This window comes from Callorhinchus milii, unplaced genomic scaffold (assembly GCF_018977255.1).
Source record: "Callorhinchus milii isolate IMCB2004 unplaced genomic scaffold, IMCB_Cmil_1.0 Scaffold16, whole genome shotgun sequence".
Lineage (NCBI taxonomy): Eukaryota > Metazoa > Chordata > Chondrichthyes > Chimaeriformes > Callorhinchidae > Callorhinchus > Callorhinchus milii.
Genome location: NW_024704757.1, coordinates 9,242,783 through 9,255,435, shown reverse-complemented (window position 1 = coordinate 9,255,435; position 12,653 = coordinate 9,242,783). Strand labels below are relative to the sequence as shown.

The 12,653-nt window shown below is 42.2% G+C and overlaps 1 protein-coding gene across 4 annotated transcripts in view; it reads left to right on the top strand.

Moving 5' to 3' along the window:
- The window catches only part of polr3e (polymerase (RNA) III (DNA directed) polypeptide E), a 31,422-nt gene extending 21,282 nt beyond the window's left edge, over window positions 1–10,140 (top strand). For all 4 annotated transcript variants that reach the window (XM_042341097.1, XM_042341096.1, XM_007893593.1 and 1 more), the window contains exons 19-21: window positions 6,842–6,919; window positions 7,817–7,942; window positions 9,266–10,140. In XM_042341097.1, coding sequence (XP_042197031.1) covers window positions 6,842–6,919; window positions 7,817–7,942; window positions 9,266–9,322 — 261 coding nt within the window. In that variant the 3' untranslated portion in view covers window positions 9,323–10,140. The remainder of the gene's footprint in view (window positions 1–6,841; window positions 6,920–7,816; window positions 7,943–9,265) is intronic.
- Window positions 10,141–12,653: the final 2,513 nt, after the last annotated feature.

Genomic DNA, 12,653 nt, shown 5'->3' with positions numbered 1-12,653 from the left:
TCCTTTTCCCACACGGGCATCAAGTGTTGGGCTGACAAATGCATCTCCATGTTTCCCATCACCAGCACCAGCCGCTTTGTGCTAAAGCTAATCAATCCGGGAGCTTCCTAATGTAAGCCAATTGTTACAACAAATGTATTAATGAAATGCGGATAGAGAACTACATAAAAGAATCGTAGGCTAGTGTGCTGCTCTCCTCTGTTTATAATGAGCTTATCTGGAGGATGCCTGTGGCCTAGTTACTGTGGAGAACTATATCTTTGTGTAACTAAATCCTCGGAGCGCACTGAACACTGTCCGTTTGCAGTGGATTATTCTTTAAACCGGCTGTGTGTCTGACTGACAGTGGGAACTGATAATAGGTGCTAATATCGGAAAGCCTCATCAAAGCGTCTATTCTTTTTGTTGGAGTAATCTATTTGACAAGGGTGGGGAGGCGCTATAGTCAAGCCCAATCTCTGCTGCTGTCCACAGCCGTTCTCCTGAGGGGTATAACTCGGGAGTGTGATTGCTGGCTGATTGTCCCCCAGGGTCACTGAGGCCAGGCTCCTGTCCCGGCCACTGGCCCAACTGAAATCCTCCACCTCAGCTAAGAATTGACCATGTAAAACCTTTGCTGTGCATGTCTTAGTACATACAGTAGGTGGCACCTTTACTCACTTAGCAATAGTCTCCTATTGTATCTATTTTATAGAGGCAGGTCCATTAGCAAACATTTTACAAACAATACCAATTAGTTGGATTGCCTGAATGGACTGTCTGAATCAGTAAGATACCCATCTGGGCTCTTGATATGTGACATCCCAGAAACACGGCTGCTTGCCCTCCTGCCCCAGTCCCATTATCCCACACACTGAGTTTCAGCAGCTCTGGTTCTTCCTTTTGCTCATCACTTTCTCCGTTCTATCACAGGTCCCTTGAGCCTTCAGCCACACTCTGGCACTCTCCCAAAATCAGGGGACTTGTCTGGATCTCGGTATTTGAAGTTACCTGTGTCAGCCTAAGGGATGTGTATTTTTCAGTTGCTGTGAGACTTCCTTAGCTATTGCCAGCCATTGTTTTTTGTAATTCTTCGTCCATAAAAAGCAAATATAAAGTTCATGGAAAGTCACATCGCAAAGAGGAACCATTCAGATCATCAAGCCAGCATGAACCATCTAATTTAATGCCATTTCCTGTTCATTCACCATACTCAATATTCAGGCATCCTACAATCCTCACATGTACTTGGATATTGTGTGGATTACTCTTGTGAATTTCGTTCAAACATCTCTTTTTAGACCAAGGGTGCTGTGAAAGAGATTTGCACGTGTAGATGTGCAGTGTGAAACCGAGCATAACAGACTACAGTGAGGGTTCAGAGTGGTTATATTGGACATGGCAAGAGGAAGAGCAGAATGGGATTTCTTTCCAAAAATAGCAAAAGCTATTCCAGAAGGTGAACATTTTATCTGCAGGGAATACCCACAACAATAAAGATGGATGCAAATCACCAACAAACCAGATGGGGAGAGTTTAAAATGTGGAAAATGGCTGACGATAGACCCAGTGAATCATAGTAACTGTCCACAGGAGCTGACTTTAGTAACTTACACTTCTGTAGTGCCTTTCATGCAAAATAAACTTATTGAAGCACTTTACCGGATGAGATGAATTAAAAAGTGAAATGAATGTTGTGCAGGCAAGCATGGTGGCTAATTTTCATCAGCAACATATTGCAGACAACAGTGAGATGGGTACGCTGTTAATTTGAATTTAGGGTGAATTTGCTCGGAAGACAAGGATGGTTCCTAATGTTCTCCAGAATCACAAGACACAGGTCCTAAATTAATACCTCAATCACAAAAAGGGATGATGGTCTGGAAACAAATGAATAAACAGTGAAGTTATTAAACACATGACTCAGTACTCACAGTATCTAAGCTATTTGGTGCCTTATTACTTTATCCCCTGTATGCTGACTACCCTTTAAGTATCAGAAGGTTGCACCGAGGCAGCTAAATTATTGATGCTAATGGATGCGTTCAATGGTATTCTGCCCAGTAACTCTTAAGGATTTTATCGGAAAAATAGTGCCTCATGCGTAAAATTTCCGCGTTGATGTTTCTCAGGAGTAAATATGGATTTACTGATGTTTGTTTTATGTATCATTGCTAATTAGAGCAGAGAAATGGAACCTGGGCACATCATAGTATTATACTGTTCTCTGGTTTGGATTGTGAAATAATTGTTGCTGTCTGCTTATACAAACATATTGTGCAAATTCACACATACAGCATTGTCGTACATTTGACTGTTAGCTGGAAGGATTTTTAAACTCTTTCATTTCAGTAAATATTGTCTTAATGAAGAGGATCACTTTCTGGGGATAATAATCCCTCCAAAAATAAATTTTTTGAAGTAATAATTTGCTCATTCAATCCACAACTATTTGTGGAACACTGTTGTGTGCAATTGGCTGCCGTGGTTCACCCACAAAATATACAGTCAATTCATTTTACTGTATATTCTGTGAATTGCTTTGAGGCGTCTCAACGACATGATAAGCCCCTATATTGAATGCAAGGATTATTTTCTGATACACAGCTGTAGTTGATATACAATCTATATTTGGACAAGCTTTCCTCTCACACTGTAGTATTTGTACAGATAGGATTTAGAGAAATTTGGGGGTTAGTTGGTTTTACAAGTATATTATTTGCAATCCCAAATTGGCCTTACAAGTATACAATTATTGCCATTTGACGCCAGTTCCATTTTTCAGTTTACCTGAGGTTTTAGTAAAATCTTGTAAATAAGTGGGGTTGAATGTAAGCTGTTATGTTTAGATTTTCGGCTGTTTTTCACATTTTGTTTGCTCAACTCCAGTGATGATGCAGCAATTTTGAGTCACGTGTCTTATGGGGAAGGGGCTTAGGGAAGTGTTAAACATTCCCTGAAGATTATCCTGAAAAAGTTGGTTTGGCAATTCTTTGGTGCACTCTTTTTATTTCTTTCACAAAGCTACAAGCTGTAAATGTCAGCCTGGCTCAGTTGGTAGCACTCGAATCTCTTGAGTCAGAAGGTTGTGGGTTCAAGCCCCACATTGAGTCTCGGCTGACACTCCAGTGCACTGACAATCCCACATTGGTAATTAATTTTATGGCTTTTTGCGGTCATTGCCATGTGCAACACTACCTCTTTTCTCTATAAAATAGACACTCACTACACTTTGCAGGAAATCCTCACACTTTTTGATACGCTTAACTGACATGAAAGACGGTATTTAAGATTATTATTATTATTATCCAAGACTCATTCTAGGGTTAATCATTCCTGTATGGGGAAGGCTGGGTGTGCCTGAAAGCTGATGAAACACAACATTCGTACAGTGATAAATTCTATCTGACAGGCAACAAGGGCGATAGATGCGTCTGAAAAAAGGATTGGTTCGGAGCCTGGTTCCAAATTTCTTTGGGTCCAATAATTTAACTACATCACAATTTACCTTTATTTGCAAATATTCAAAAAACAAGTTCCAGTTTGTTCAGCCCCTGGGAGAGGCAAGTAACCATCTATACTTGTTCAGACAAGTTCAATTTTATTTTAAATTTTCTCTCTCCCTTATGACAAGCTTTATACTGTACATCGTGATGATTTGACTGATTGACTGAGGCATATGGGGAAGCTGGAAATGAGCATTTGTGAGCATAAAAGCAAGCAGCCCAAACACACCACAGAGACCGGCAGATGTTGCCCCTCTGTAACAGGCGAGGGAAATAAATGCAATTGTTTGACACATACATCTATCTCACCATCTCCAAATGCAGCAAGCCTGCATGGTAATTTGTGAAAGTTTGCTGGTGCAAACAGCTGTCAGTATGCCTCCAAAAAAATCACTACATGTGACTGTGATTTCTGTAAATCAAGTTTGAACCATTTCAGCATTCTATGTGCTACAAAGATGTGCATTCTTTTCGAAGTACCTTCTCGAAAGCTTTTAGCCCCACAATCCTGTCAGAGCAGGCAGACAGACTCCAGACTGGTGTCAAGGTCTCCTGCAACTCATGCTCTGGTTGTAAAAATCAGCCTTGCCACATTGCAAGCGTTTTTTTAAAAACTATTGTTGCATTAGTTTGTGCCTAAGGCAAGAGCTAAGATTATGGTATAATTACTATGTACGAATGTGTTTTTGACGTGTTGCAGTTACAATGCAAGTTGGGTTGAATTTCGTTAAGATAAGTGGTTGTTTTCTCGCCCTTCTCCTCAGGGAGTTGTCCATTTCCACATTATTTCTACAAATTAGAATAAGCTACCTCCCTTAAAAAAATTCACCTCAGGCATCCACCCATTTCAATCGGATTAATGACTTGAAGTACAGGATGCTCAGCACAGAATATAGGCTGTTGTTTTGCATGTGATAGCCAGAATTGGAGAAATGCAGGTTTCATTTTCCCACCGAGGTTCTGATCTTGACAACATTAACTGTGGAGGGGAAATGATTGCTGTCTGCCTCACGAGAGAGGTGAACCCATACCTAAGTCAGTCAATCTAAGTTTGCTCCTTAAAATTTTTAAGCAATGCAGAATCTTTCAAAATAAGGCTTCTGTTCTCCTGCTCTTCAGATACATTGGTTTGCAATGCTTAGACATGAATTTTAAAATGACTTTCTTTACTGTGTAAGCAAGACCTATGTGTGCAAACATTACATTTGTGTACTATTGGGGTTGGTGGGAGATCTGTGGCTGTTTACAAGGCTATGTTTATCAAAGCAATTTAAAGGGACATCATTGCTATGATTTCCCCCTTGACTCTAGAACTCTGGGATGGGATCCGTTGTGTAGAATTCTGTGCTATTCCCTGCTGTTTTTAAAACAAGCAAAAAAACAGCCAAACAGCAGAAAGCAGGTGGCACTTGCTTTTTGCAATTAGATATGGTGGTCAGGTTGAAACCTGTGAAAACACCTCAAAGAGACTTGGAAAGGTGTTCAAAACATCTGTCGCCTTAGTGCTGGAAAGCTGTCCTGACTGCAGACTTGAGTCCTCATTTCAGCCATCAACTTCTGGCAGAGTGAAGAATTTATTTTGATAACCAAGAGAGATCTCTGCAGATAGCAGACGTCAAGCCAAGAACACAGGACCCTGAACAGGGAGAAGCTTGGACCAGAGGCCAGAACTTCTGCATCTCATTGAGAGCTGTTAGATTCTCCTATCTCCGGGTGCACACTATACACATGTTCACGGGAGATTCTTCATTCATATTTAGAATTTGTTGAGATAGTTGTACGTCCTTGGGTGGGGTACACATAGGGAAGTCAGAACTCAATGCATTGGCAAGCAGAATGTTTGATTGAAATGTTCAATTATGTTATAAAACCTGATGGGCCAATATTTGGTTGTGACCCACTCTGCGCATTCTAAAAACTCAACAAAATACCAGACCGTCAAGGCTCTTGTGAAATTAAGTTAAGAATTAATTCTTTGGATTTGTGTGGTTCTTCTGTAATCTTTTAATTGGTGTTTCAGCGTCATAGGGTTAATTGCTGCCTCTACTTAAAACATTCTAAAGATGTAAGAATTGCAAATAGCATTAGGCATGGCCCGTGGTATTGCACATGTGTGTAATGGGCAGATTCATGGCTTGACATGAAAGATTATTTAAGTGATAGAAATGTACAGCTGGTGTAACAGCTCACTGACGCACAGAGTCACAGCTCTGGAGAGAAGCTTCCATTATCAAAATGGTCAAATTTGAAGGAAATAATTTCTCTGCCTCTGTGAATTAGAAATTCGGATCATTTACTTGCCATTGTGTTACAGAACAACGTTAAGATCTCTCATTGCAATCAGCACTGTGTTTAAAAAGATCTTTCCTGTGGTCTCATTGGAACATGAGGCAGTTTAGTTTGTCATACCTTTTGCCATTTAGACTATGTGGAGGTTGGACAAAAATAGAGAGTGAAGCAGTCTGGCAATTGGGCACTATGATTGTGATGGAGTGGCTCCAGCAGTTCACCGAAGCAGCCGCTTCTAAGGATTCTTCCCAGCCTTCTAAATGTAAAATTATGAGTGGTTAGATGTGGGAATATGACTAGTATTTATTTCAGAAGCTCTGGTTCCATGATATACTAAACCACTATGTGAAGCTGCGCCTGAATCCTGACGTTTTAATTGTAGTCTTTTCTGCCTTTCTGCCACGTGGAGGGTATATTATGGTTTCAGAAACTGTACTCATGACAGTTAAAAGCAGTGCTGACGTTACGCTGATTGAGGTCTCCGAGAAGCTAATGTGGTGTTACCACCACATAATGTCATGGTTGGTGAACATTTGCTAGACTGGAAGAAATGTACAATTGCTCCTTGATACCTCAGTAGCAGGTCTTTCTGAACTCCCAACAGCTGCTATGGGTGAAGTCATGAGATGTCTGCTTTTGTAGCATATGCCTTCTCTGCTAATTTCCTCAGCCTCAGCTTTTTAGGCAATCTATCAATCAATTTCTTGCAATAGTCCCACTGGGACACTGCTGTGCGCAGTTGGCTGCCGCGTTTCTCCTACAAATATACGGTCAGTTCACTTTACGGGCTATTCTGTGAAGCGCTTTGAGACATCTAGAAGACGTGAAAAGCGCTCTATCAAATCCAAGGATTATTATTATTATAGTCAATCTTTCACATCCACCTCAATAAGCAGACTGGATATCGATTTAACATCTCATTTCAAAAGCTATTTTTTGTGCATATTGTAAAACAAAAGAAAATTTTAATTTACCTTCAACACAAAAAGGCAAAACGTTTTGTAGTTTGGCGTTTTATATATCTGGTCTACAGAGTGCAATAGTGTTCTTATACGTATTGTTTATAGTTCCCTACACAGACGACAGCTTCAGCTGATGAACAGAAGGTCTTTGCACTATGGGACTCTGGGGACTCCTATGATCAAGTAAGTCAGTACTTTTGAAGTACACCTTGTTCACCGTGTTTGAAATGAATCTTTTGTTTGTGTTCAGCTTTCAAGATAATAAGTTCAGAGAATTGGTGGAAGATGAATGAGTGCGATCTGAAATATGGTCATTTCAACTGCACTTCAAACTGGATTCTTTGAATAGGCCATCCTATAAGTGGAGATTCCTTTGGGGACCTGAAAGTGCGTGGTACCAGTTCTTGGAATTCTGTCCTGAAAGGAGAGGATCGGAGGGAATTCCCATGATTCAAATTTAAAGTACTGGTGAATTTATGAATTAAGGGTTCTTTGAAATTGCTACATAGCTGATTTTAATGGTAACAGTAGTTGGGGCGCACTCAGCCTTACCATCCCTGTACTAAGGAATAATCAGCCAAGATTTCCCTTCAGTGTTTCCTATTCATTGATCCTTGCTGGTAATAAGAGCTATATCAAATGGAAAGATTATATGTGCAGCTAGGGCTGGATCAGACTTAATGTGATGCTCCCCATAGGATCTCGCTTGAAGAGTTAGCATTTGAAAGAGGTACCAATAGATAATTGACACCAATGGAGCTGTAATATTTATATACCTGAAGTCGAATAATTAGAGTTTTCATGGATCAGTGATCATTTGCTCTATAATCATAGGAATGCTGTCCTAACACAGTTTCACAATACTTTGTTGGTTGGGTCCTTCTCCTCTTCCCTCCCCCTTTCTCTGTTTCTTCCTGCTTCCCTTGTTACCAGTCAGTTCAATGTGGTTCTGTTGCAATGCTGTCCCCTAGTATGTTGCTGTGCTTTACAATGGTACAGGTAATATGGTATAAGCTTGCGTTTATATTAGTGTTTCTACCAGCACAAGAGAACTCAATTTTTCATGTTTTTTTGTTCCAGCATCGGCAGATTCTCCTTGAAATATTTTCAAAAAACTATCGTGTGCGGAGGAACATCATCCAAGCCAAACTGAGCCAGGACTTTGGAGACCATCTGATCAAGCAGGACTTGGACAAAATCCTGAAGGTAATGCACACAGTCATGTGGGAATTTCAGTTCACTTTACATGAGGGAAATGCATTCTCCAATGCAGGCTTTCCTCCCCATTCATCACTGAGATTAGAAGAGAAAGGGTGATACTAAGTGGACTTTCACCGCTAGTGCACATTTTATTGAACAAGAGAGATAGTGACCAGTTTTACAATGAGCCTCCACAGTTTGTTTTAGCACCATAGAAATTTATAGCTCAGAAGAAGGCCATTCAGCCCATCGTACTGCCTCCTTTCAGTTCCATTTACCTGCTCTTTCCCATAGGTATTTACCTAATTTCCTCTTGAAAGCTAATATGGTTTCTGCCTCTACCACTCCCAGCACTCTATATCCTAACAACTCTGTGTGTGAAAATAAAATCTCCTAACTTCCCCTTTTGCTTGTTTACTGACTATCTCAAATTGATGCCCTCTAATCAACTGACTCACCAACCAGTGTAATTCATTTTAAAGATCTCTGTGAGGTCACCCCTCACACTTTTAAGTGACTGCAGTGAGCATACTTCTTTAACACTGCCTCTAGCATTATTGGTTGTTGCATTTGTACCAAGCTTCTCCCAGTGTCCAAGCCAATATGTCTATGAGTCATGTGGAGTCCTGCAGCTCTGGTAGAGCACTAGCCTCACAAACAAGAGACCTGGGTTCGATTCCCGGCAGGGCGAAACCTTGGGCAAGTTTCCTTACTCCACACGCCTGATAATAATCCCTTAATTCCCATCCACTGTGGTAGGCAGGGCCCTTGACCGTGTCTGCCCTATTTCCCGCACCTCTGCTATCATCCCTTCTCCCTCTTCCCAGAACCGTGATAGGGTTCCCCTAGTCCTCACCTTCCACCCCACCAGCCTCAACATCCAACAAATAATTTTCTGCCATTTGCAGCATCTCTAGCGTCATCCAACACTAAACATATCTTTCCCTCGCCTCCCCTCTCGGCATTCAGAAGTGACTGTTCCCTCCGTGACTCCCTGGTTCATTCCTCCATCACCACCAACAATTGCTCTCCTCCCCCTGGTATATTCCCATACCAGTGCAGGAGATGCAATACCTGCCCTTTCACCTCCTCCCATACCACTGTCCAGGGACCCAAACACAGTTTTTAGTGAGACAGTGGTTTACGCGTACTACCACCAATGTCATTTACTGCATTCGCTGCTCACGATGTGGTCTCCTCTACAATGGGGAAATGAAACGCAGATTGCAGCAGTGTTTATACAGTTAATAAGATTGCTGTGTTGGATGTACCATGAATGTACCACTGTACTGTGTACATTTCTGATCTCAGGTCTTCACTCTCTTTCAGGAATGCTGCGCAAGTCATGGTGGAATGTGGTATCTTAAAGGGACAGCACCTTCTTGACAGCTGTGGAGGCCCCTGTTGCTTCCAAGTTACCATCCTTTGGAACAGGGCGATGAGATCGCAGATAATGAACTCGGAGATCTGCTCCACAGACCGGGGGCAGGATGATGAAGGTTACCTAACCTTCCAGACCTTGACAGTTCAGGAAAAACCCAAATCCAATTGCGCCGCATCTGCATAGGATCAAAGTAAGGAAACCAGGAAACCGAAACCCCAATTCACATTTGCTGCAAAGCATTTATCTATTTTGGGATTGTTTGAACATTTATTGATTTTTTTTGTAAGTTGTGGGCATTTATTCTTCGGTTCCGACATTCAAAGCGAGTTCCAAATCTGAAAATGTTCAAACTGGAAAGTAGTACAAAGATAATCATGGATGGTATGTTATTTGAATTCCTACTTTGAAATCATCTTCAGACCCTTCATCCCCAAATCTATAGATTGTTTTATAACAAATAGCATCCAAATCAGTGGTGTGAGTTTTGGTTTCACTTGACATTAAAAGATCTTTGCAACACCTTCCACCTGAAAGCAAAGAGCATTGATTGCTTCCGCAATGCCCTGTGATCTGAGTCTTGTATAATGATTATTCTTGACTGTAAAGTAATATTTTTTTTATGACCAGTGACCAGGGTCTGATCTTTATTTGTGTCTGTGGTTATTTTGGTGCAAGACTGAAAACTTTGGCTTTTTTCCCCCAAAAGGGCACCCCCCACACAACGTAAAATAGACAGTTTGCAGGCAAAATGGATATGAAACCTGCTTGCTTCCTGCAAGCAAGATGGGATTAAATTATGTAAATAAAATGTTAAAACCCATTTGTATCGTTGCCTTTCGTTTTGTACTGAATGTTTTTTTTATACTGAGTGTCAGAAGGGACTGTGATACTTAATCAAAAGGTGTAGAAGTAGTTCACAGTATATCCTAGATTATTTGATGAAATTTAAGAATTCATGACATTTCAAGTAGTGTTATCAACGCTGATGTCATCCATTTATATAGCCTCGTATTTTGGTTTATGATTTAACCTGTGCTCATTCTGTGATTGAGAACAGCAGGTTCACATGTACAGAGTAATTCAGACCCCTTCCCTTCAGTTTTTCAGGTGAGTCCTTTGTTGTCTTGATTCTTGTATTCTCCAGTCTGTCTTCTCTTCCCCCAGTGGACTTGAGCTTGTTTAGCTGCTGGAAGTAAATGTATTGATGATTTGATCCTAACTGTATGTGATTTGAGTATCATCTGCCCTTTATTGATGTACTACCTCCCCACCATACCTTTTGTGCTGGACTTTTTTCCCCCACAGACTGCCTCCAGTGTATTAGGGTCGAAGTGTTTGTTGGCAGATCAGTTAACCCTCAGGTACCACTTCTGTTGTCTTAGTTTTAAGCTCCACATTTCTGAAATAGCTGCTTGTTAATGGGATCAGGACAGTTTTATGTCTGCTTTTGTTTATTAGAGATAAGTAGTTGCTCTTTGATCTCTTCTTTCTATTGATTTAATGTTTCAAGTGATTAGTTGGTTGTGTTATTGACTTGGGATGGAGTTTAACGCAGTCTGCCAACCCACGGCCCCCTTCCCGGGAGTGCGGGTGGGGCTACAGTTCAGTATAATTTCCCCTTTGTTCTATAAAAACAAAGATGACGAATGATGATCGGGGGAATATACAAAGCCAGCAGATTTTTCAAATCCTCCAGGGTAAGTATAGTGTAAATTTCTCTATCCTTCTGCTACCTTGTCCTCCCTCCTTATCTCTGGCACCTAAGCCATGATTGCCATCCCCTCTCTTCCCTTCTCTTCCCCCCCCCCCCCCCCGCTGTCTCCCATAGCCCGTGGACTGATGTTGCTCCGCTGATCGTTTGCTCCTGGTCTCTGCACGCGCGTTTTGGCTAGTGCCCCAACCCGAGCCGTTCCCTCTGAAAATGTTCCTGCCCCTACCCTCCACACTCTGCTACTCCCACTCTGTCCTTCCCTCCCACTGTCCTCCTCGTCTTCTCTCTCACATTGATATTGTTGGGCTTACAAAAACCTGGCTCTCCCCCAGTCACCCCGTCCCCCTCCTTGAAGCCTCCCTCCTGGCTACATTTTTCATCACACTCCCCACCCCAACCAACGTGGCGGTGGGGTAGCCCTCATCTCCCAAGCTTCCCTTGGTCTATATCCTCTATTCCTCTGGCTATGTCTCCTCCTTTGAGCATCTCACCCTCTACAATCCCTCCTCTCTCTCCCTCAAAATCCTCAAGTTTACCGCCCCCCCCCCCACAAACCTCCTGGCTCCTTCCTCACTGATATCTCTTCTCATTCCTGTCCCTCTGCACTGAACACCTGCTCATAATGGATGATTTCAACCTCCACCTAAATTCCCCTTGCACCCCTCCTTAGATTTCACTGCCCTCCTCTCCTCCCTAAACTGCACCCTCCACATCAACTCGCTGACCCACAACCGTGGCCACTCCCTCGACCTCGTCTTCATACATGGCCTTGACGTTTCGACCTTTTTTTTTCCAACCCTAGAAAAAGCTTCCCCGAGTCCCTCACAAATGCCCTCTCTTCCTCTCCTGCCCGGATTACTCCAACACATTCCTCGCCGTCTCCCCAGCCCCACTATTCAAAAAAATCCGGCTCATTCAGAAATCTGCTGCCAGAATACTCACCTGGACCAAACTCTGTACCCACATCTCACCAGGCTCCACTAGCTCCCCATCACCAAATGGATCGATTCACACTTTTGTTCAAATCCATTCACTCCCTACCTCCCCAACCCGCGCCTCCACTCGACTGGTACCGGCCTTCTCCTTGTCCCTCGTACCCTCTGCACCACCACTGGAGGCTGTGCAATTCAGCCACTGTGCCCCAAAACTCTGGAACACTCTCCTTAATCCCTCCGCCTTGCCCCCTCTCTCCCCTTTTTCAAGTCCCGCCTGAAAACCTTCCTTTTCTTAGAATTAGAACATTGCTCCACTTCTCACGGTGTTGGAAAATAGAGGTAAGTTCAGAGTCTGGATAGGTGGCTTGATCTAGCAATATAATGCAGCAGCAAGAATAGTGAACACAGGGCACAGTGAGTTTCTAAAAAGCACTAATCCTGCCCATCCCTCTGGTACTTCCTGCAATTGGATTTTTCCACTGGAGATTCAAAGAGCGAGAGTATCACATTTGTGATCTAATTGTGAGCTCAATGTTCCACTACTGAATGGAGTGAAGATGGTTTGTTTTACTGCCGTTAGAGGAGGGAGGAGTTGATGCTACCAGTATTGTCTAATGCAAGTAATCTAATTCAATGACATTTTTACTTCCCCACTTCACATTTAAGATGTTAAAACAAAATTCTAAA